Source organism: Pyxicephalus adspersus, chromosome 5 (assembly GCF_032062135.1).
Source record: "Pyxicephalus adspersus chromosome 5, UCB_Pads_2.0, whole genome shotgun sequence".
In the NCBI taxonomy this organism is placed as follows: Eukaryota; Metazoa; Chordata; class Amphibia; order Anura; family Pyxicephalidae; genus Pyxicephalus; species Pyxicephalus adspersus.
Genome location: NC_092862.1, coordinates 144,185,702 through 144,211,880, shown reverse-complemented (window position 1 = coordinate 144,211,880; position 26,179 = coordinate 144,185,702). Strand labels below are relative to the sequence as shown.

At 39.1% G+C, this 26,179-nt stretch overlaps 1 protein-coding gene across 2 annotated transcripts; it reads right to left on the bottom strand.

Moving 5' to 3' along the window:
* On the bottom strand, positions 1–26,098 carry LOC140331743 (uncharacterized). 2 transcript variants are annotated; one of them, XM_072413012.1, is made up of 7 exons: positions 26,003–26,098; positions 23,609–23,769; positions 20,869–20,970; positions 16,605–18,261; positions 14,862–14,996; positions 13,624–13,804; positions 1–12,501 (listed from the first exon to the last, which is right to left on the bottom strand). In XM_072413012.1, exons 2-7 carry the CDS (start codon positions 23,758–23,760, stop codon positions 12,278–12,280), a joined length of 2,451 nt encoding a protein of 816 aa, XP_072269113.1. In that variant the 5' UTR covers positions 23,761–23,769; positions 26,003–26,098; the 3' UTR covers positions 1–12,277. The 2 variants fall into 2 exon arrangements, with proteins under 2 accessions (XP_072269113.1, XP_072269112.1); XM_072413011.1 differs by lacking the exon at positions 26,003–26,098 and adding an exon at positions 25,820–25,918.
* Between the last annotated feature and the right edge of the window lie 81 nt (positions 26,099–26,179).

The following is a 26,179-nucleotide window of genomic DNA, read 5'->3' as shown; positions in this document are numbered from 1 at the left end:
TTCATGATTAAATGATTTTAATTTATTGTCATACATATCATTTAACAAAGTTTTATTTGGTTAGCAAATATCTTCAGAATTTAGCACATATTTAGGCAATATAGAAATCTGTAGACCGGAGAATTTCTCTCTAGTTCATAGAACTGAAACACACAGCACCCAAAACCAACTCAAACACCCCGATGAGCACATTACCAGGAATGTAAACAATAGACATCTAGCTGAACCTCAGGGTTTAAAGTAAATCCTTCACAAAGAAATATGGAGGCTGCCAATGCTGGACTCTCCTTCTAAAAATGCTACTTCACCTGGCTGTATTGCCAATTCTCTAATTTCAATAGTCAAAACCAATGACCTGGAACAAATCTGCATATAAAGAACGATTTCAAGTTCCTGATCTGTAAATTTGTTTGCAGTAACGTACTGAATCTTATGCATTTTTGGTGGTCATCAATGGCAGGCACCAGATTTCTTTAATGATAGGTTTTCTTTAAAAAGGTTTTCAAGGCTAAATTAAAAGAACAAATGTTTTATAAATCACCCAATAATCTTATTTTAATGGACTTTTTGACATCTTCTCCTTACACAGTTATTATCAAAGTGGTGTCACTTGTGGAATGTTAAGTATAATTAAAAAGAAGCCTGAAGAATCTCAGGGAGAATCATTGTTGTAAAGAGGAAGAAGATATTTTTTAGACATGTTTAGTACACGTTCCTGTCCGTGCACCTGGCTCAGAACACTATGCACAGGCCACAATATGACCTGGATGTTCATGGAAATATTAAAGGGTCAATGAAACTTTCCAGCTCCTTTTTTGCCCGATTTATAATTAGGAATGTTTGAGCTGCCGAAAGTTGTAAACTCCAAATGGGCTGAATCAGCTACATTCCAGGTGCATCAGAACAAATGGTGGTCAATGCCATACAAATGGTTTATAAAGCAGCCACTGTCTGAACAGCAATGACTGTATCCTGGAAGCATATTTCAGAGAAGGACCTTTGCTCTGTGTGGAAGCAGTGGTCTGTCCTCAGAGGTCATGTCACATGCCATATCAGAGCTCTCCAATGAGCAAAGTTCATGCCCTCTCAGCATGGAGTATGTTGCACCTCTGGAGTTTTAGAGCTGTTTTAGTATCCCCTAGAGCACCCTTTCTTGACTTTTTAACATGGGAGAAACCTTGAAACAACTTTTAGGTCTTCAGGGAACCCCAGCTATAATTACTATACCCACAGCTCACAGTACATTAGCATGGTGGTCAGTGGGAAGAATTCTTCTTACGGTGCTGGCCATTAGGAAGAAAATCATCCTTAAAGATAGCCAAACAGATTACTAGTGTCACTTAATCTGACCTGAGAGGAACATACTTCTCATTGCTTAAGGAACACCCCTAGCGCCCTCTGGAGGAACCCTAGGGATCCATGGATCTTTGGTTGAAAAACACTGATGTAGCTGATAAAAAGCCAAATAATTTTGTGTTTTAGAAAGTGCTCAGGGCTCCTTGCAATGCAATAAGTGGAACTAAGAAATCAGAATAAGCCAATGGCTGATTCACTAACACTGGGTAAACTTTTATTGTTCAATTCCTCTAGGTAACCTACAAGCCAAAAGACCCCCTTCAATTAACAGGATCTATGAGTGAAAGGGAAGTATCTTGTTTTACAGAAGGCCCAAAAAACAGAAGTCACATTTTAATTCAGCCAGGAAAAACCCATCCAAAAATGAGAAATTGCATAAAGACAACATTATGAGATTTAGCAGATCCAGCTCCTAACTACTAAGGCATCCTGGAAGTGGCAGAACTAGAGAGAAGTCTCCGTCTATGTAACACATCACCGAGTACAATGCCCTGTACTGTATACCGTGTCAATAAAGAATCACAGTGATTATACATTGAAAAATACTTTTAGAATGCCGTGGTTTAGAAGTGCAACTTGTACACAAAACGGGATGACGCTGCCCTTTCAGTGCGACACGCGACAGAAAAAATAAGTATGCAACGCAATCAGACACACCAATGGAATCTGTCGTGACTTCTAATGAATTACATAATCACATAATAACTTTCCTGCTCTTAGGAGCTATAAAGAAGGTTGAAGAAAGGAACATCCTAGTTTGTTTTTTTTTATTTATGTGTCAAAAATTAAATATCTGCAATACAAGGACATTTCCTCATGTTTTATCTCTTTACAATGCAACAAATACTGAAAAATGTTGAATACAGAATAGGATCGTTGACCTGTCAGAAATTCGATTGAGCTTTATCTTCCAGTTTGTGGCCTGACAATGCTATGGCTGCTGGAAGAAGATTCAACCTCCTCCTCTTCTTACTTTCATATAATAAAGGGTAGGAATTCTGTAGTTCAAGAAGGAAAGGGCTGGGCTAATAAAATTGCTGATTTCTGGCAGATCGTCTAAAAATTTTTGTACCTGCAGCATTCTTGAAGGGGGAAAACACAGAAAAAATGTACAGATATTGCAGAGCCGTTCTGCACTTTTTGCCTACAGAATATAGAATTCTATATTCTTAGTATTTTCTTTGTAAACTTTTTTACTTTTGCTTAACTTTTATGAATCCAATGAAGAAGTTATTTTCTTTTTTTTTGCTAGTAGACCCCAACGTCTAATAACAGTGCATTTTAAAGCTCTTAGATTTACCCTGTAGTAGGGTTTATACAATTCGTGAGAGACCACTGTGTGATGAAAACCACCAATACAGTAACAAGAACCACCTATGCTGTAACAAGCACCTCCCACTCTAACAAGAACCACCCATGCTGTAACAAGCACCTCCCACTCTGTAACAAGAACCACCCATGCTGTAACAAGCACCTCCCACTCTGTAACAAGAAACACCTATGTGGTAACAAGCACCTCCCTCTCTGTAACAAGGACCACCCATGATCTGACAAGCACACCCACACCATCCTTTTTCTTCTGTCCAATTGAATGACATGGTATGGATTGCAAGCATTTGGAAGTATTTATCTCCTATTAAGACAACCTAACTTTATCAAAAGTCCGTCAATCTATAAATTGAGCGTGGCACAAAGGTATTTTCGAACTGTGAAAACCTGGCTGTCTGTCAAAGCCTTTAGTTACACCAGAAAAACCATAAAGGGTAAATAATATGAACTTAACAAAAAAAAACACTACCTAGTATCATTAAAGTGAACCGGTCACTAAAAATGTCAGACAAAGCAGCATATGATAATTAAAGGTGCCACACCGTTCCAGTACACGTAATTGCATTAGAGACATTTCACATTAACTGAATGACAATCCCAGCAGATCACCAAAACAAGCACATTGAGCTGTGGGATAAAGGGGAAACCATAAGCTCCAACCTGGAGCAAAGTAAAGATTTGCTTATGTCTACTTCGGAGGTCCTCTTGCTGCACAAGGGGAGGAATTTTAAAAGCTATATTATAAAACAAATATAACAAATATCAGATTTAACTTAATTTTTCCTTGATGCAGAGAATTAGATCCTGCTTTTTTGCTTTATCCAAGATTGACGTTAGATCCTGAGGACGCAAATGTCTTCTTAATCTAATTTGAAGGTTATCACTGTTCTCTCCAAACCCTTTTAGCTGGGCACACCGCCTGGCATTTTTCAGTAACCACAGAGCTGTTTTTGGGTTGTTAATGAACAGTTGAGTCACAATAGAGGGGCCACCACCCACCTACCACTTCTTCTCACCTAGCTTGAAAAAAATTCTGGGGAAAATACTGGATAGGTGGCTTTATTTTAAACTATGTACCGAATATTCTGTCCCACCAAAAGCAGCTAAAACAAGTCATTGACACCTAATAGGAATGCTGATGAGCTCAAATTGTGTCTTTAAGGTCAAAAGCTAAATGTATTTGTCCAAAGATGCCCATTGACTCAGGTCCTAAAACCTAAAAATCATAAACAAAAAAAATTCCAGGCCAGTTCCATCACAAGCTGCTAGGTATGCTCCTGGATCAAAGCTCATCTAGCAGTCAAAAAGCACAAGTGAATAAAAGGTATACACAAGTATTCGCAGAACTCTGCTTCCTTGTGACTCCATTTCAGAAGTTCTCTCAACAGCAAGATTGGTGGTGGGTGCAAGGGACTTTCTGTTGGAGTTTACTGGAATCTGTCAGCAGTCTATATACAGCGCTGCACAGATGGGGTCATGGAAGAGGCTGTTGTCCCTATGTTTGTGGTAGATATATTTACCCTAGCAAGGTTGGAGTAAAAAAAAATTATGGACTATCTCTCTGTAGTATTACCCAACGGCACCCTTTGTACTGTAAGGTTAAAGTGCAGTGTTCCTCCCAGAATTTTCTTTCATCTGGGAAGAAGCTGTAGGTGGGTGTGAGCCCCTGTATTGTGACCCAGCTTTTCAATAATCACCCAAAAGTAGCCGGGTGGATACAGAAAATGCCGGGTGGTGCACCCAGCTAAAAGTTGCTGGGGAGAATACTGAAGTGGAACTAAAGTTTCACTTTTGGGAACCCACATCCACAATAATGCAATAATCCTTCCTACCTGGCTGATTGCTTAGCATGCACAGCTGAGCTGTTCATGCGCGGCTTTGGTTGCCAGGATACTTGGCAATCTTGGCTTTCTCTGCGCATGCCGTGAATGCATAGATGAGTTACATCATCCCGGCCAATCAAGATGGCCAAAGATCATCCAGAGTAAGAAAAGGAAGAAGATGGTGGTGCACTGCAAAAGAAAAGGGCACAGGTAAGTGTCATGCAATGTTCTCCCCAGTCCCTTTTACTCAGGTGCACCACCCAGCACTTTTCAGTGACCACCTGGCTGTTTTTGGGTGGTTACTAAAGAGCTGGGTCACAATACAGGGGCTGCCACCTGCCTACAATTTCTTACCACCCAGCTTAAAAAAAATTCTAGGATGAACACTGTAATGGGTTTTGTTTCATTTTAAAGGACAAGTTCCCTTTAGGACAGCATTTTTTTTTTTTTTTAAAAAAAGGGGAAAAAACACCTCCGATTTTGTAGACTAACCAACTCAATAACCAGCCAACCTAAACTAGCAGCAGACTTTTTACAAAGTATGAGAACGAATACAGAGGTATATAAAACACAGCAAATCAAGATACTGTAAAGCCAAATTATCACCTGGTTATTATTCCACTTCAAAAAAACTTACACTCCATAAAATGTTTTTACACTGAAACACTAAAAAACTTCAACTAATGCCCACACAACATTTATAACATTCATTTTTTTTAACCTTCCAAAAGTCTCAAACTGCAGTTACCGGACAACGACGATGGCGGTACAATTATGAAAGAATCTCAGGTAATAGAAACTTGGGAATGTGAACATTTATAAAGGATCACTAACAAAGGTTTATTGGTGAAACGCCACGGGTACACAAATAATCAGCATTTCCTATTATTTCTCACCAGGACCCTGCTTGGGTTGCAGTTTTATTTCGAAAAATCGCAAGTAATGCTTTTGCATTGCAATGTGTATTGTTGGATTTTCTTCAAAACACAAAAACACACATGGTAACAGGAAAAAATGCAGCTGTGTATACAAGATCTTAACGGGTAGAAAATCAGGTGAAAATGCCTATATAAGCATATTAACTGGCAATTATAAATTTAACACAACCATGGGCAAATTCCTGAAAAAACGGAATGATATTTGGAGAGGTGGGAAGTGTACCCGTGGGGCCACATTTAAGTGCAATGATTTTAGCACATAACCCTGTAAAAGATGAAAGGAAACCTGTCAAAAGCATCCAGGAAAGTAAATGTGATGCCCATGCAATGTTGGCACAGCATTCCTCTGTTTTGTAGGATGGTCACTGGGATGCTGAAAATTAGATTGTAAGCTCTTCGGGGTCCTCGCCTCCTCCTGTGTCACTGTTTGTATCTGACTGGTATTTGCAACCCATATTTAATGTACAGCCCTGCATAATATGTTGGCGCTATATAAACACTGTTTTATAATTAATAAAAACAAATCACATGCAAGTTGCCTTGACTTGAAACTGAGCCAATCAAACTTTGTATGACATTAGTATTATACAACTTGCATAAAAGTCCTATTTTCTGCAATTGATTGACCATCTCCAGTAAAAAATGCACTCTTTAGTCATTTTCATGCCAGCCCAAGAAATTAGAAAGTTTTACTTATTATACTGATTTTTTGCCATGCTTTGGCTATTTAGAGCCCAGATGATCGTTGATTTGTGGTGCGGTTATCAGATTTTAGGAACCCTTTGCAGGTAGCTTTTGTAGGTTTTTATGACACGCAGTTGCAGGCCTGCAGAGAATGCCTTAAAAATGCTATAGTAGCATTGCGGTTGTCATGCACAGGGGTGGTACGGAAAGCAGAAGCATGTCATTCTTTTGTGCTTATTTCCTGAGATTTGTGGTTATTTTATTAATATTAAACAGTGTTTATATAGCTCTGACATATTACATAGTGCTGTATGTCCATAGTCATGTCACTAACTGTCCCTCAAAAAGAGCTCACAATCTAATGTCTCTACCTCAGTCATATGTCAATAATACAGTCTAAGGCCAATTTTGAGCCAATTAACCTAACTGTATGTTTTTTGGGATGTGGGAGGAAATCGAAGTACCCGGAGGAAATATACACAATCACAGGGAGAACCTGCAAACTCCATGCAGATGGGGTCCTGGCTGAGATTCGAATCTGGGACCCAGCGCTGCAAAGGGCAGAGTGCTAACCACTTTGCTTGGACTTTCTCAACTGCTACAAAACCCTTATAAACCAGCTCCAATGAACACAGAAATGAACTAGAACAACCCAAAACACATGTATTCTGGTTTTGCATGACCCACCGCATCATAAACATGCAACTATCAAGGAGAGCTCACATGAAACACTATAATGGGCTACAATGCATGGACAAAGCTCATCTAAACTACAATGAAAGCGCATGACATTTCCAGCATGATTCTAAGACATGCATGATTGTTAAACCCCAGCTACTTGACGTTAGACTATGTTCTCTATAATAAACGACTTTCTATCGGCATCCTATATGAAATCTCTTGTACATCGATCATCAAGATTACAATGCTAAATATAAAAAAACATCTGTAAGCCATTTCATTTACACATAAAAAGATATAAGGCTTTCGCAACAAGCAATGTTACACTTCCGATAACACAATATCCACCATCTTTTCAATGAATGGGTACAAATCACTGGTAAAAAGAAGATCTATAAATGAGGTAAAATAAGGCAGCTCAAGCCATATATTTAAGGTATACACTAGTTAACTGTAATAATCTCTAATGTACGCTATCCTGCAAGAAAAAAACAAAAACATTCCTTGTGTATGGGTATCCTATACCTAGAAATATATCATCTAATCATAGCATAAATATAATCTAGAACATCCTTTATTACTGGCTCTTTATTATACCATATCGTAGTGTTCTCTCCATTCACAACAATAAAAGAAAACAAAAAAATGAGTATTCAGTCACTTTGATACATAAAATCTTTATATATAGCTTCATATACGCGTTATAGGTGAGGTGCCCTGATGCAAATATATTTCCTGACTCAAAAACATGGAAAGAAAAATAAATATTTGTGTCCTTATAATTCACAGGACAAAAGAAAAGCAAATGAAAATGAATGTTAAAACCAAAAAAACACAAGATAAAGATTACTGATCAGTACAAACAAGTCATCCACATATAATATTCAACCCCCAAAAATAAATGTAAGGAATATAAAACTGACCTTTACATAATGATTAGTGCAAAACTAACACTTTCTACAACACTCATTGATTGATACCTTTCTGTGCTGTTCAACAGATGCATTTAGATTACATGACAGTATTAAAGTCCAACCCCGCGTTCTGCTTTGCTCTGTTAGGGGTCCCCCGGCAGGATTTTGGTTTTTAAGACTCTGCTTCATTGAATGTGGGCACAGAGGGTCCTTAGACCAGTCAATGACACCCTGCAAATGATGTCACAGGCGTCATTCGACCAGGAAGATTAGGAACATATATGGCTAGTGTTCTCCTCGGCCCCTTTTAGGCTGGGGCACCACCCAGAACTTTTCATGAACCACCTGGCTGTTACAATACAGCGGCTGCCACCTGCCTGCAATTTCTTTCCACCCAGCTGTTAACTGTTATGCATCAGTACTTTCCCCAGAATTTGTTTTTGGCTGGGCCAGGCAGCACCTGTATTGTGACCCAACTTTTCAGAAACAGCCGGGTGGTTTATGAAGAGTGCTGGGCAGTGCGTCCATCTAAAACAGGCCAGGGAGAACACTATGCATGTACTGTCCTGCTTTCTGTAATCTCAATATTAGTCTTTGGATTACACAGATATCACATACAGTAACGTACAGTAAACCAAGCACAACATCACCGAATGACATTGAGATGATGTTCACTACAACATGTAACAACCTCTCCACTTACAGACGACAGTTCTGCTAAAGATAAAAGGGTAACAGGATTTACCCCGAAGGCTCCTCTAAAGGTGCGTACACACTTCCAATTTTTATCGTTCCAATCGAACGACGAACGATCGATTGAGCAAAAAATCGTTCGTAAAAAAGTAACCAACGACGCCGACGAACGAGGAAACTCGTTGGAAACGAACGACCGGACTGGCGGATCGGATTGGACGACGATCGTTGAACATCGTTCGTGTGTACGGTCGTTCGTTGATCGTCCATGTTCAGAGCATGCGTGATGAACGAACGTCCGTTCACTTTCCTGTCGTGCACATAGTTCCTCTATCGCTTAAACGATCGTATCTATTGTGTGTACAATATCTACGAACGATCGTGTCGTTACCTCTATGTGCAGGATCGGTGCTATACGATCGTTCGTATATATCGTGCAGGAACGTTCGTCGTTCGTTTTCCGACGATAATAATTGGAAGTGTGTACGTAGCTTTAGCCCTACAACACAGGTCCTTTTGCCCTTTACAATATTTACAGAAAGGACAGCAACTAAAACTGATAAGAACACCAGAGACAAAACATTTTAAAGCAGATCAAATGTTTTTTTTCTTTACATGCAAACAGTTTGACGTTAGAAATAGTTCAGGTATGCACAATTAAAAAGGGATTGCGGTTTGTGCTATCTGTTCAGTTTGCACAACACTGCTTGTCCCCTTGATAAATGTTTGGCTGCTGGGTGAATTCACTAAAGCTACACTGGGCTACTTCTGCTACACTGGTGTAAAAGGGCCTATGACCTAATCTTATCTATTCACAATGGACCAGACTTTCTCAACCTTTTTAACATGGGGGAACCCTTGAAATAAGGTCTACGGGGAACCCCTGCTATAATTATTATATCCACAGCTCACAGTACATTAGCATGGAAGTCAGTGGGAAGAATGTCTCCCATACTGCTGGCCATTGGGAAGAATAGCCAAAAACTGAACTTAAGAGTCACACATTGGTCATTGCTTAAGAAACCCCTATCAACCTCTGGTAGAGAAACACTGCTGCTGTGCAGGGTATAGTGAAGGACCTAGGATTCTCAAAGACCTCTTGCCTTCAGCTCTGCAACCTATGCAGCTGAGAAGTCACAGTCTTCCACACTTCACTCTTAGTATGTCAATATCAGTGTTCTCCCCAGCCCCTTTTAGCCAGACTTTTCAGTAACCATCCGGCTGGGTTTTTGGGTGAATACTGAAGAGTGGGGTAACAATACAGGGGCTGCCACCCACCTACAATTTCTTCCAAGCCGGATTGAAAAAATGCCTGGGTTGTACACTGCATTATGCTCCTAAATTTGCAACAGCTGAAACAAATCACTGCACAGAATAATGTTACTCTGCATTCTCCTTTGCCAGCTGTATTTCTTTAAACAAAAGAAAGGTCTGAAAAAGAGCAGAAGAGATAAGCTTAGGATTAGATAGAGCAACCATATTTACAGACTGGTTTTTGCAAAGATTGCGTTTGTGGTTACTGCACGGAACTACTTGTGAAGGAATGCATATATCTGCAGTAGTGCCACCCTTATCACAAACCATCTTGGAATTTCAAAATGTTTGCAAGAAAAAAAAGATACGTCAGTTCTGCTTTAAGTCCACCTGTGCCCCCATATAAAAACTAAAAACAGTTCATTTCAATGTAAATTAACCCCACACAAAGCAAAAATCCCCCTAGCCAAGACAGAATAAAATACATAAGAACAGCTTTGATTTTAGTGGTCACGTGACCATACACAAGTGCTGCAAAAATGTGTTATTTTTACAGAAAGAGCACAATGTTTCATTTTACACTACAAACCATTCTCCACTGTCCAAGGTAACCAGAAAAAAATATCAAATATCATTTAGTGTTTTAGTGGCAACTAAAAAGGTTATAAAATACAGTGTCATCTAACAATATATAGCTTAATCACCTCTTCTAGATCATGCTAGCACCAAATAAACAATATATTTACTGTGACTGAAATATACAATTTATAAAAAAGACCATGCAAAACAGACGTAAACTATAAACTGTCTCCGACCATACATTCACAATAAAGTGGATCTTTTATAAAAATGGAAGGTTTGCTTTATTAACCCACCCTCCACCTATAAAAAATTAAATCATACCCCAGCATTCAATCTCACAAGAATACATCACTGCTGGAGAGCATTCTTGCAGGATTTCAAACCCCTCACTACCACTTAAGGAAGCGATAAGGAACACTGATGCTATTCCAGTCTCCCAGAGGTGACAGATCCGGGACATGTTTCTTTTTTTGGATTTGACGGAGGGCTTTTAAAAAAGCTAGCCTTCTATTTTCATGAAATGTCTACTTTAAGATAAAAAAAGACATGATTGTCAGAAGCCACAGGAAAAAGACAAAGGCAACTGAATCAGCATCAATTCACAGGCTTACACTGTATTGGCAAATCACATAGTCCACTAGTCTCCGTCTGGTCTGAGAGCAGCGCTGCTCTACAAACCGACGTTTTTTTAAACACTAAAAAAAAACAAAAATTTTGGTAATCTATAAATACTTTTTTTTTTAATACACACCACTCTGCCTAAATATACTTTGAATTTGTACCTAAGCAATTTACTATATTTCCTGAGTAAATACCATGAGTATACGTATGTTAAAATTATTTAGCAAACTTCATACATAAAAATAAATAAGAACGTATATTCCTGTAAAATGATTTTTTTTTAAAATAAAAACTATAACTTTGATTAAGTGCAAACTAGATTAAATTTTTTTTTTCCTATTTCCATCGATGAAATAAACACTGCTCCTGAGTGACAATAATAATCGATTCTTCGGAAAACTTAGAAATCACAGGAAGTGATCGATCGTCCGACCAACCGTCGATTCCTGGGTGTTTCTGATACTGTGATATACAATATTTTGCATTTGTTTTAATAAACAAGGTAATATTAGTTTAAATAATCAGGTTAATTACTTTAGCTCAGCAACTAAGAAAACTGGCAGCAAGAAAATCTGAACTACACCCAGATAAAATGCTCATTTTGTGTATTTGTGTCTCTGTCCATCTGATACTGAGATTTACACAACTTGTATGACGGGAGGAGAGCACTAACAATTGCAGATCTTTGTCCCATTCACAAAAGGAAACAGCAGATCGATGAGTTTATCTCTCTGCTCTTTCCTGCTACCTGCATGTGCAGGGGTAAAAAAAAGGGGGCTGATACCAGGTAAAATTCAGGTACTGTCATATTATTGAATACAGAGCTTTATTTTGTTTCTTTTTTATCAGCCCAGAGCTCAGCTTTATGAAACGTAAGCTGGGAAATGATCCTACAGTCTGTATTCTCTCCTATAGAACACCTCACCATATTAAGAACTCTTGGAGTGCCTTAAGTTTAGAATCTTCAGGCGCTCCTTCTTACATACAAAGAATTTAGCATAGCCACCGTGGAGGAAATATAAAATTTAGGCATTTTGGTTATAAGGAAATAAAATTTTCCCGGATCTACGTACGATTGTAATCCCCCTCTTTGGCACAAAACAAAAACACTTAAACAAAACTGATTGCTTTGGGACTAGACAAACCCCAGAGATGCGGTAAGGATGAAAGGAACACTGGTCATGGTTTTCACCTAGTAAAATACAATAAAAATGCAGCGGAAGGCGCCTATACAAAAACGTTACAAAGATATCCTATTAAAGCTGCCGTTCCATGGCCAAAATCATCCAGAGTAGCTTGCAAATGTAATAATGGCAGCCTCCCTTTCCTGGCAGGAGGAGGAGACTTATTGCCAGAAATGGCTGTAGGTTATACGTAGGGTTATGTTTTTTTTGTTTTTTTTTTACTCTCTCCCAGCGCTGCCAACATCTGAGCAGGGTTCTGCTTCCACATTGGGGATCTTGTTAGGGCACAACTCCTGCAAGGCCCGCTCTAGGTCTTCAGGCTTCACAGTGATGCCAGAGGAGCATTTGGATAAAGTGATCTGTAAAGCACACCACAGGGCGGTCCGGGCTTTGCGTGTCGTGGACACCATCTCTTTCATGGCAGCAGCCAATGCCAAGACATCTAAAAAAAATGTAATTGTCGATGAAATATCAAGCAGTGTACAAAAAATAAACATTTGTTTACATATATTCCATTATAAAGTTTGCAACAAATTTTTGGTTTGCTCAGTTTAATTATCTGAATTGGGACAATGTTGCACACCAGATAATTTTTTAATGAGACTCAGAGACACTTCACCTAGTTAGGGAAAAAGTAACAGTATCTGCACATTGCTTTTACTGACTACACAGAAGGCGTCCTTGCTAAGGGTTATTGATATAGGGGAGTCCTTTACCTCATGCTGATTACACACATGCAATAATTGTAGTTGAAAAGGATTTATCACGATCCTCTTTAACGACAACAGACTGCACGATGCATGAACAAGCGCTGTACATACAGAGATGTTCTGCTCTATGGAGAGGGGAGGGCGAACAACTGAGTTGGACCCGGCTGAGCTCTCTCCCCTTCACTTTCATTATATTCGTTCCTCAAATGTGCAAACGCAATGATTTTGCCCTGAATTTGAAAAGGGAGTGTCTCTTTAAATCAAGTCTATGTGCAATACTTTACACATTCTGTTCAGTACAGCAGTGTAGCAACTTTAGCACAGTTAGAATCTTGGCTAGGACTGCCTTCCTAAGCTTGACAAACTTGCAATATGGAGTTGCAATATGGATTTAAAAAAATTTACTGTATGTGAATATGGATATGCACTCTATAAATAGTTGTGCTGAGTGGAACCTAAAAATAATATATTGTACATAACAAGCAATAATAATAAACTGCTTCCTGCCTATTCTCTATAGGCACTAATAAAAAAATGTATCTCCATACAGGTCTATACAGCTCAAGCTTTAAAGAGGATTGGTGTCATGGGTACAGCACTGTGCCCACTGATTTAAGGTATGACAAGGCTTTGTTGGACTTAGGCTACATACACACGTGCAATAATTGTCGATGGAAAGGATCTTTTACAATTGTGTGCCAATCATAAAATGAATATAAAGTGGATGGTTAGGGTTCAGAATATATGACCCTCAGAATCTCTCCTCCCAAATATTTTGTACAGCAATCTCAGTTTGAACTGTCTCAGTTTCTCTGCTTTGAAGGAGTAATGTGAAGATGAACAGAGAACTATACCTCTTTCATTATTGTAGCGAGGGGCTCCTTGCTTCTGGCGATTGGCTGCATTAACTATTTCATCTTTGCGTCGTGCTTGTGTCAAGTGGATGGCCTCTAAGTGGTGGTCTAAAGCCAGGTTGATGTTGACATGAAGGTTATCTCCACGGATTCTCTCCATGATCTTCACCAGAGAGATTGCCTAATGTACAGACACATTAATTAACAAAAACCTCATTTGAAGAAAAAAATAAGAGACTAATGAAAGCTCAATATGAGATAAAAACAATCTAAAAGGAATTCAAAACCCCCAAATTGTTCCAGTAATAGCTAACAGCCACACACAATAAATACATGCTTCTCATGTGTATTTTTTCAAGCTTTGATGAAGAGAAGTGCTCAGACCCCTGAAATGTGCCGGCTGTTTTATTTCATTATCTGACAAATATTTAAAGCTTCTTTACTGTTGGTCTGGCACTCCTCATATCTTCTTTTTCCCCAAATTTTAATGCAGACTTACATGATTACTTACTATTTTCTAGCACGTTATCAGAAAATAATCAGCCAATGGAAATGCTCCTTACTGTATTCATTAACAACAATAATGGTAATAGTATTAATGAACACAGTTGGGAACAAAGGGCTGATGGGTTTGCTGATGTGTGAGATGATATGACCCTGGCCATGGCAGCATGTGAGCGAAGAAGAAAACTTTACCACAATTCAAGATGTTGTTGGACTATACAAAAGGGTAACTATGTGTACCCTGTCTAACAAAAGCAGCCTTACCAAGGCCATTGAGCCTTGGAAACTGGTTTGGCATTTGGTAACATTGCAGATCTGGTTATTGCTGCTTTTATAGCTTTTTGTAAAGCATGCTCGCTTCATAGAATTACCATGAAACATGGCTACATTTAAATAGAAGGAGAACACAAATAGGGTTATGCAAGATTCCACATATTTAGTTATAACTTGTTCTATAAACTGGATATGTTCAAGAATCGAAAAGAAATGCATCAAGCAAGACTGCTACTGTCAAATTTTTATGACCCTGATTGTCAAGCTGTATGGTCAAATCTGAATAAAATAATACAAAATAAATAAGTGAAATAAAAAAACACTTAGATAAGTATGTCTACATAGTTTCAATCATTTCAGATATATATGTATAGATTCCTGCATAAACCTAGCGGGGGCTGATTTGTTTTGAAGTGCACAGCAATGTCTAAAAGGAGACATTAAATGTTATCAGTTCTCACTCTGGCTTGTTCTCGGAACTCATCGACAACCAAGCGATCGACTCTTGAAGGGTTTGTTGGAAGTCTCGGAACTGATGAGCTGTAAGAGCTGGAAACTCTGTTTCCTGGGAAATTGCGAGCAAGCTCTGCTTCAGTCTGTAGAGAAATAAAATACAATTAATAAATACAGACACAGATAAATCAGAATCCACATCCACCCACTTACTAAGAGCATGAAAACATACACTTTAATCACAAAACAGAGATTTGGGACATTTCTACATTTTCCATACATATGTACAGCTATAAGGAAAGCAGGGGATTCATAGAACCTTCTCTATTTCTATTTCTGATTTCACTGCACATTATGGGCCTCTCATTGTGGGCCTTATTTATGAAAGCTATCCATGGTTGGAGAGGATACACTTTTATCAGTGAAGCTGGGTGATCCAGCAAACCTGGAATAAATTTCTTCAAAGTTATTTGCTGTTTGCTAGCTAATGTTTTGAATCCTGGACCAGATTCAGTCCAGGATTGCTGAATCACCCAGCTTCACTGATGAAAGTGTATCCTTTCCAGCCTTGGAGAGCTTTAATAAATCAGGCCCAATGTGCCTAGGAAAGCTACTGCAAGTAAGAATGACTGCACATCCTGACTGGAGGACATACTGATTCATCTAGCCCTTTACTTTCCCAGCCTCATTTTCATAGAGTCAGCATCACATGTAGGAAATATCTATATGTTCTGCATACAAATACAGCATGCCAAGAAACAGCCACTGCTTAAGGTATCAAAGTATTTTGATATCTGGATAAAAAAAGAACTCATCATCTCGCCCCCCCTCACAAATCTCCCCCTGACATTTTTCTAACTGTTAATAACTCTGTTATTCCTCAAAACTTTTCCAACATCTCCTCGACTCTGGAATGGTCTTCCTCGTCAAATTCAGCTTGCTCTTACTTTCTGCACAAAAGAGTCTTCAAAACCCATCTTTTCAAACTCACCTACCTGTCTTCTTCTGTCTCTTATACACTACTTCCGTCTTCTGTCTCTTATACCCTCACTACTTTCCACCACTCCATATCCCCCCTCCTATAGTGTGATACTTCCCTCACCTCTTAGATTGTAAGCTCTTCGGGGCAGGGTCCTCTCCTCTTGTGTCATTGTTTGCAACTGTCTGTCATTTGCTATCCCTATTTATTGAACAGTGCTGCGTAATATGTTGGTGTTACATAAATACTGTTTATTATTAATAATATTAAAAATAATAATATTTGCATAAAGTCTTCCAAAAGAGGTTTTAGTTTTTTTTTCATTCCAAGGGACAGTCTGGGGGTGTTTCTGATTTAGGACCATCCCTGACATTAGCTTTAAAAATAATAAATAAATACCGTTAATGGTTATAACATATAAATTAGATTTACATAAATTTTAAAACTGCTAAACTCTTGTTGGCAATCTCATGGAAGCTCGAGGATGCCTTTAGAATAGCCACATGCAGTTACCAAAGAGCAACCCAAATGGTACAACCTTGAGTTGACTATACAAATTGAGAACTTTCACTAATCCCTTTTTAATGTACAGCAATGCGTAATATGTTGGCGCTATACAAACCATGTTTATTATTATTAATATTAAATAATAATAATATCACTATTATTAATATTAATATTAATCATCATCAGCTGAAAAACACAAAGACCATTCCACAGAAGCCACCATTTTTCTATGCATTGTCACAAGGTCACCATAAGGCGCTGTTACCTTTTTCCTTTCTTTCTCTAGGGCCCGGAACTGCTCACAGCATTCCTCCAGCTGTAAATGAAGTTCATTGGCTGGTCCACTGCGATTTCTTGAAGGGCGACATCTGTTAAAGGGAGGCGGAAATGGAAAGTATGGAGGTGGGATCTCACCACAGAACAAATCACTTATAAAAGGTTGGATCTGATTCATATCTTCGTAATGGAACAAGTCGATGAGGTCGGAAAATGGAAAAGGTGGAGGAAATGACATATTTGTTGTTGGGGAAAATAACTGAGGATTAAAGGGATGAAAATTCTGATTCTGCTTTAAATCAGACATAAGAGAAAAAGGAGACAAGAAGGAAGCATTGACAAAGTCGGACATGTTTCCCAAGTTGGGATCCTGTTTCCGTTGGAAAGGGCTGCAAGGCGGCGGGTTTTGTTTGATGCCACCATGTGGCATATTCCAAGTTCTTCTTCCTCTTCGGTCAGGATTTCCATTGTTTGGAGGGTTTGCTCGTTTAGGCAGTTTGTGAAGCCTTTCCGAGTTATTCTGTCCTGAACCTGGTTGAGTTGGCGACCAGTTGTTTGGGTATCCATGTGGCATATTCCGATACATGCCATCCTTACTAGGAGACGAGCGATTGAAACATTTGCTGCGCCTTTGGTTTTCATCAATAAAGGTAGAAAATGGTATCTGGTTGGCAGAACCGTTCAAGTGTCCATCTTTTGCTGAATGTGGCATGGGTGCTTGAGAGAAAAAGCCTGGACAATGGGTTGGAGAGCCATCAGAGAGAGTAGAACTTGCAGGAGATGGCAAAGGGCTAGTTGTGGTTTTCTGGGTTATTAGTGGTTCGCCATCTAACCATCTGTGTCCTTGGCTAGTTGGTGGGAAACCCTCATTAGGGCTAATACAAGGAACCGGAGACTTTGCATAGGACTCCCTTTGGATTTGAGGAGTAATATTTTCACGACATTCAAAATTCCCAACCTTTGGAAAATTGCCATAGTTTTCTGACCCTTCTTTAAAGTGTGCCTTTTGTGTGGTCAGATGGAAACCATGAGTTTTAGAAAACTGTTGATTAAACTGGAATGCTGGTGGTTTCATGCTCATCGGAGAAAAGTCACTGGAAGGTTTTGCATACGTTTCTTTTCCCCATGTTTCTCTTATGCCAGGTGTGTAATTTGTTTGACCAGTTGGGCTACCCCTATTGAACTTGCCTCTTCCTTTGTCATTTTTCCATGAGGGCCGATGCACACCAGAGTATTCGTTTGTTCTTTTCTGTAAACCGGAGCAGACACTAGTAGCTTTGCTCCCAGAATCTCTTCCATTAAACTTGAGATAGCTGTCACTGGACTGGTTAGGCCACTCAATAGACTGGAAGGAATTATTAAGTTCTAAAGCTTGATTTTCAAAGTAAATATCTTGGAATACATCTTCCAGTCGTGGGCTGCAGGTATCAGGACTGGAAACCCAAGAATCCAGCAAGCCTAGGTCTTCAAACCCTCTCTGAAGGCTTTCGATGTCTGGCAATTTTCTTGCAGGCTCCTGGTATGCCTGGGGGCTAATGACATGGGAGATATCAACATTTCCTGGAAGGATGGTGGGAAGATATTCAGAGAGATTCTGGTGGTCATTCGCAGCCCACAGTGGAGGAAACAGTCTAGACAATGACTCCCTACAAAAAATAAATAAATAGAAATTAGACTTTTCCCTTGATAACTTGGTTAGACACCATGGCAACTATTAAACAAAATGCAAGGTGCCAGATCTCCAATTGAAAATGCACAGGATCTGGCGCTGCAATATCACGGGGATGGCTGCGAGCATCAGAAGACACAGCTGGCTTCCCATAACTAAGGGAAAAAAATTGATGCAGGATGGGACTTGTAGCAGAAGAGAAGTGGGTGAAAAGAGACGAAAAGGATTCATTGGGCTAGTATGTTTATGCAGCCTAAAAAAACACCAAAGGCATAATGAAATATAATTTTGGGGGAAAGGTGAAAGGTCTACTTTTATAACAAATAATGAAAGTCAATTTACACTTAACCAAACAGCACAAAATCTAGTACTAGCGTGCCCAAGTCCACTCCTGGAAATCAAAACCCCCCACCCACCGTTCCCAGACCCCAGGTAACGGAGTTTGTATACCCCAGACCCAGTACAAAGCAAGAGACAATGAAATAAGTATGTACATGTTTACTCCCAGGATTAACCACCTGGGCAGTAACCCCTAGTTACTACCTGACTCAGGGTAGAAAAAAAATGTTAGAAGCAGTAACCTCGTGGCACACTCGGGGTAGGAAAACCTATGGTAAATATTAGTAAATACAGTCTTACCTGATCCCCCGGCGTCCCACGTCATCCTTCATCCACGTCATCCACTTCTTTCTTCCTCCAGCCGGCGTTCTCTGCATCCGAGGAGTCACCGGAGAGTTCCCGGTGACGTTGGTACATGCAGACGTTTTGTTCGGGGCAGGGTGGGATATTCAAATTCATTTGTATTGCCTTCAATACAAAATAACTGTATTGAATGCAATACAGTGGATTTATATGTGTAAATGCAGTACATTGTCTTTCATTAACATTTATTTTAAAGTATAATTTATTATTATTAGTATATAATTTATTTTATTTTATTTTTTTTCATTTAAAAAAAACAACAATATATATTTTTTTTATTATTTTGACATGATTTTGTGTTTCACACTTTATTATACTCATACTGATAAATTATTCTGTAAAATAATTTTTCATGAAAAACAATGTACTGCTTTAAGACATATAAAACCGGACAGAAATGAACTGCCCAGGAAGTTAAAGTATATCTGTACCCAAAACTTTTTTGCAGTTTTAGACAGAGAGGGGAAAGATTAGAATTCCTGTCAGGTTTTACTGCAGTCAGAGGCTCCTTTAGTAAGATACCTTCCCTTACTCTGTGATGAAACATTGTATCACCAGGAGAGGAGTTGAAAAAAATCTCTGAAGCAGCAACACAGATAAGTAAAAATGTTTTTAATATTAAGAAGGGGAATGCTAGATCCTTTGTTAGCATTTATTGTCCATTACAGATTTCTCTCCACTTCTTTCTGGTAAAAGGTTTATGCAAAAACAAAAAGTAACTTCTCTATATAAGCCGCACTCAGCCTCTCTGTTCTCTCAGTAGAAACGGCCTGATTTATTAAAGCTCTCCAAGGCTGGAGAGAATATACTTTCATCAGTAAGCATGAGTGATCCAGCAACCTGAAATGGATCTAATCAGGATAAAAAACATTTGCTAACAAATAGCAAATGGCTTTAGGAAATTCATTCCAGATTTGCTGGATCACCCAGCTTCACTGAAGAAAGTGTATCCTCTCCAGCCTTGGAGAGCTTTAATAAATCAGGACCCAAGACCAGATTCCTATCGGGTCTATAAATGTATTGAACTGCAAACTGACCCGTGACCACTTACATCTGAAAGACAACCAGCCAAGCTAAAAATACCAATTTGGTATCTTTGGAATCTGCAAACCCCAATTTAAGGTCTCAGGGAAGAAAAAACTGAATTAGCAGACTGGAGATCCTTTCCTGATTTTTACCACTAAACCCTGCAGCCACTTTAGAGGCAATGTCTGGTACCCCCTCCCCAACTCCCTCATTATATATAATGGTGTGATACAAGGATATACTGAAATAACTCTCACCAGAAAATGTATGCAAGTAATGTTTTTCTTTTGAATTCAAATTATTGTTCAATTGGTGCCACTGCAAACACCCCAAAGCCCGTTGGGACAGATCATTATTCAGTGCTGCCTCATGTGAATAAAGGCAATATTGTCACCCATAAATTTTGGACCTGATAATTACCAAACTGGCCCAAGAACTCTCACATGGTGAAGGTTGCATTTTCCTTATTACTAAGAGCAAGAGTTCTTTTACTGACACATTGGCCTGATTTATTAAAGCTCTCCAAGGCTGGAGAGGATACACTTTCATCAGTGAACCTGAGTGATCCATCAAAACTGGAATGGATCTAAGATAAGAAATCCATACCAGGTTTGTTGGATCACTCAGGATCACCCATGATAGTCTATTTTCTCCAGTATTGCAGAAGTCTTGAGAATCCAGATAAAGAAAACTACATTCCAACAACTTGGTATAATTGTATAATAATTGTACAATTGCAAATGACTTTTAGCAAATCCATTCAAGGTTTGCTGGAAGTGTATCTTCTCCAGCCTTGAAGAGCTTTAATAAATCAGACCCACTGAGCAATAAGAACCTATACCTTACAGGTACTTACCAGTCAGTAACAGGATCTATTTTGTTTGTTTCTTCTGAGGGATTAGACATTAATCCGAACACATCTGTACGGTTTTCAGAGTTAGGGAAGGTGAACACAGCACTAAAATACAAAAAAGCAAGAAAAAAAAATTAATTCAGTTCTGTTTTTTAGAAAATTCTTTCCAGGTCATCAAATCTCCATTTCAAGCATTTAGCTAGCTTCACTACAGATTTATACCCATTTCTGGTAGAGGATTATTAATTTAATTGTTGCCGTTCCTAAACAGAATGCTAAGAGGGAAGAGTCTTCCTTCACTATGATTAGTTTCAGTCTTGGAACTGGAGAACCCCTTAAAATGTACACAGGGTGAAAATATCTCCCTATAAAGGCCTATAATTGTACCGGCAGTAAAAGTATAATTACAGGAGATGATAACTGTGAGGCAATCACTTCAACAGGAGAAAAAGATGCCTGTGAAGTCATGTACACCAAGTATAGTCACCATGATTGCAAGGAGGAGAAACCGGATATTATCAGAAGCTTTTTAAAACATAGCATATAGAATATAATAGAAAGAGGATTCTTTTAGTAATATTTAATTATAAAATGGTACATGTAGCATAAATATTGTATAATAAATATATTTTTACAAAAGTTAAAGTGGAACCTAACCCCCCTAGCAGTAATCCCGAGTGTGACTCGGGGATCGTTTTTACCCCCAAAAAGTGGTAATCCGGAGTCACACTCGGGGTAGCTTTTAACTAAAAAAAAAAAAAAACACTTACCTTGCTCAATCGCTGTGTACCGGCGTCCTGCTGGTCCCCACAGGTCCTAGGGACACGTCCTGCTCCTCCGATCTCCAGCAGCGAAGTGCAGAGACGAGATCTACGGGGTTTCCCGGTGACATCGGTACATGCATCGGTGCGGGCGGGAGGATCGGCAGGATATTTAAATAGTTTTGTATTAGATTCAATACAAAATAGCTGTATTGAGTCCAATACAAAGAAATATTCACAAAATCGATATATATAATTATTTTTATATTTATTATATATGCTACTATACAGTTTCATGTTTCATTACACGTTAAATATTTTTTTTCTGTTTTGTTTTGATATTTAAAGTTTATTATAAATTTATTAAATGTAATAAATATCAGTGAGTTATGCCTAAGAATTACAGCCTATAATGAAAAATAAATTTCCATGCAAAAAATTGTACCACTTTTTGCATGGAAATTTGAACGAATTTAATTTAAATTAGACCGCTAGGGAGGTTAAGTCACCCACTTTGAACTAATAACGATCAAACAGGTTTTTATTGCAGAAAGGGACAGACAATGTCCTTTCTGCAAAAACTGTTCTAGTCTGATTGTCGCTGGCTGAGCTGCGTGCGTGCCAGGAATGAATGAGCTCCCGCACGCCTGCACAAGAGTTATGTCAGCCCAGAAAAGCCAATCAAAATGGCCAAAGATCATTTTTAGGAAGAAAAGGATGATGAAGATGGCAGGGCCCTGAGATGGAATAGGGACAGGTGAGTATTGCTAGTTTCGCTAATGAACTATAGGTTCTCAGCTAATGCTTTATAATCCGTCCCATGCATCTAAACATGTGCCCTAGTTTCCATATATATTAATAAAGTTTTGTTGAAATGAAAAAAAATACAATCACATATGAAAGTCAAGGTGTACATGTTGTTATCAAAGGATATTTATTAAAGACTACAAATATTAGTTCACCACTTAACCAAAAATCCTGTCTTCATCCTGGCAAGTATTTACCCAACCCAGTGTTCTCCCCGACACCTTTTAGCAGGGCGCACCACCTACACTTTATAGTAATCACCTGGTTGTCATCAAACAGCTGCTCAAGCTGGTCTTTGTATGGAGTGAGATGTCAATGAAAGCTATATTTAATTATTGATACATTTATACTATACTTATACTAAATTTTTTGCATCCTTCCTGCCCACCTTTCCCCCACCCAGCTGAAAAAAATTCTGTGGAGAACACAGCAACCCTAGCTTACCTTATGGAGAAGAACTTACCAACCAAGTAAATTAGAGTGCAAGTTCATATTTAATTTCAATTACATCTGCACTGCAGCTTACAAAACAAACATGTTGTGCGTTGAGTTTAAGAAAAGGATCTGATGTTTTAGGTGCACCACCAGCCATCTTTAAAGGAATAGACTGTCTTGATGCAGCCAGTGGTGGTTAGTTGCATTAATGTGCATGCATATTATGAAGGTGTCTTAAAACAATACCTGGAAGGTCCTCATTTAGACTTTAGTATTGTAGGGTTGTCAACTGTTCCCCAAATTTGCTTGTGTGCTGTAACCATGGGCCTGATTTTTTCAAGCTCTTCAAGGCTGAAGATGTTACACTTTCATCAGTGAAGCTGGGTGATCCAGCAAACCTGTAATGGATTTCTTCAAAATAATTTGCTAGCAAAATGTTTTCAAATCTGGAGCAGAACCATTCCAGGTTGGCTGGATCACCCAGCTTCACTGATGAAAGTGTATCCTCTCCAGCCTTGGAGAGCTTTATTAAATCAGGCTCAATGTCTCATGTCCCTCCCCCCGAATGAGACTACAAGAAGCTTTGCTGACACTCATTCAGGTATAGTCCACTGCTGTCACTATCAGGAAGCCAATCCTCAGTAATGATGTGCAAGAGACAACAAAATGTGTGCATAAATTAGTTAAGAAAAGCTGCGGAAGCAGCGCTGACTGAAAATAGTAATTAAATAATTATTTACCTCTTCTCCAAACAGTCTGTTATAGAAGGCGTTTTTGTTTCTTCGTCACATACGGACCAGCTGCTGTATAGTTTGGACTGGGAAGGTGGAACGGCACCAGTAATCCCATTCACTAACTGGGAAAGCAGCGGATTGTCCATGCTTGGAATCATGCAACCAACCTGAAATGAGAAAAACAGTCTTTATATAGAAATATTCTATGGCTATTTTATTTTATGCATTTATATCGTGCTGCCATCTTCTGAGGAGTCCATAAGAATGTCGCTAATTTGCCGGAAGAGCGCACAATCTAATGTGCCTACCACAGTCATATATTACTTGTGCTACCCACTAAACTAGTACTACTAACACTAAATCCATACATGGCAGATCAAATGACCGGCCCATCCACATCTGGTTGTAGTTTAGGTTGAGTCAGGTGTATTGGGACACCCACTGTCTATTTTTATATCGTTCACGGGGCTCCAATAATAAAATCTCACCAACAGACTTTTTGGACTCTTTCCCAACAAACTTTAACAAAAGTTAAAAAATAGATAAAGCTAAAACTTTTTATCCCACTTTTTAGATATAGAAGATTGGAGGGTTAAAACCACCGCCAGACAAATAATACTTAAGGTGCGTACAAACTTCCAATTTTTATCGTTCCAATCGAACGACGAACGATCGATTGGGCAAAAAATCGTTCGTAAAAAAGTAACCAACGACGCCGACGAACGAGGAAAGTTGTTGGAAACGAACGACCGGACCGGCGGATCGGATTGGACGACGATCGTTGAACATCGTTCGTGTGTACGGTCGTTCGGTGATCGTCCATGGGCTGAGCATGCGTAATGAACGAACGTTCGTTCACTTTCCTGTCGTGCACATAGTTCCTCTATCGCTCAAACAATCGTATCTATTGTGTGTACAATATCTACGAACGATCGTGTCGTTATCTCTATGTGCAGGATCGGTGCTATACGATCGTTCGTATATATCGTGCAGGATCGTTCGTCGTTCGTTTTCCAACGATAATAATTGGAAGTGTGTACGTAGCTTTATTGTGTGGTTCATGTCCTAAATAAATACTGCAAACCAAAACGGGAATCACCAAAATCATAGCACTTCAAATAAAAAACAAAATCTCTGCAAAAAAATTGAAGTAAAATAGGAAGCTCCTACAAAAACTGTATGCTCAAACATCAGAGGCTATCTTAATTTTGATTTGTTAGAATTTACTAACAACATACAGAGGTTTCCAAGTTTGTCATACAATTATACGGAATTGATAAAATGCTGTTTTCTCCCCTTTTTCTGCATTCTCATAATACAATGGGCCCGATTTATTAAAGGTCTCTGAGACTGGAGAAAGCAGACTAACATAAGTAAACCTGGGTGATCCAGGAAACTGGAAATAGATTTCCTAAAATTATTTGATATTATTTGGCAAATGTTTTCAATCCTGGATCAGATCTGAATAAAGTTTGTTGGTTCACCCAGGTTCTCCCATTATAGTCTATCTTAAAGAGTGTTATTAAATCAGGTCCAAATACCTTCACCTATGTGTAATTCCTACAGCAAATATCCACTATAAATATTCCTTGTCCGTAGCGACTGATAAGGCATCTAAGTTGTGTCTGAGAAAATGGGACCTATGTGGACGCCATGAAGCCGTTGCATGGAGTAATGGTGGATCATTGGCTGGCAAGCGGTGAGACTAAGCTGAAAAACTGACCATGCAAACAAATCCTTGTGATTTCAATCTAAAAAAAATAAAAGAACGGCTTTCGGGTAAATTAGCAACAATGATCTCCTACAAGAAGTCGAGCAAAACTTTTACCCTTCATACCTGCCACCGAGGACTAGGTGCGGTTATTTGCAATTAAAAAGCGATAAAATATTTGCATGCACAGCCAATCCCATGCACTTGGGATAGAAAAAATGGAAGCCTGTGCGAGCTGTCGGCGCGTTCAGCTCCCAATGACCTGTGGACACAACAGTGTGAGACACCTGCTCTGTGATCAGCATATAGAAACTGTTGCTATGCTATTACGAACATTGTAAGCGTCTACGTTGGATCTCCACCCACTTCCAGCATCAATTTCTAGTAAACAGATTGGAGTGATGGATGCCAAGAACATATTCAGACACAATTTAGAGAAGGAAGATTGATAAAAAAATCGCTGGTTGCGAATGATGATGGTAAAGGCGTTCATGATTCATACTCACTAGTGCAAGCCACATTTGATCCACACAGGCCTGCCCACAAGCATTCCTGGATTCCTTCTGCAATCAAGGCATTCCCCCTCCTGATAGAGGTTATACAATGCGCCCTCCCCTCTCTCCCTACAGCTAATTAGCAAGCTCTAATCACTTCTAAGCAAGCTAAGGATTGCATTAAGTGCAGCTTACATTGCCGTTGCTCCTCTGCAGCCTGGCTCAGCCATGTCCAGGTTCTGATGTCACTGAGCAGTAAGAGCTGCAGGCTGGATGGGAGTTGCAATCTCGCGTTGAGTCCAAGAGTAAATAATGCATAGGCTGCTGTTCACATAAGCACCAATAGGTGGCAGAAGAGTCCAGGGAGAAAGT

Bases quoted from the DNA above. Each gene is read 5' to 3' on its own strand.
- LOC140331743 (XM_072413011.1), bottom strand. The intron at 14,997-16,604 runs GTAACAGCGCCT...ATTTCTCTACAG, and splicing joins TAGAGAAAGAAAGGAAAAAG to ACTGAAGCAGAGCTTGCTCG. The intron at 12,502-13,623 runs GTATAGTTCTCT...CATTTTTTTTAG, and splicing joins TCGCTACAATAATGAAAGAG to ATGTCTTGGCATTGGCTGCT.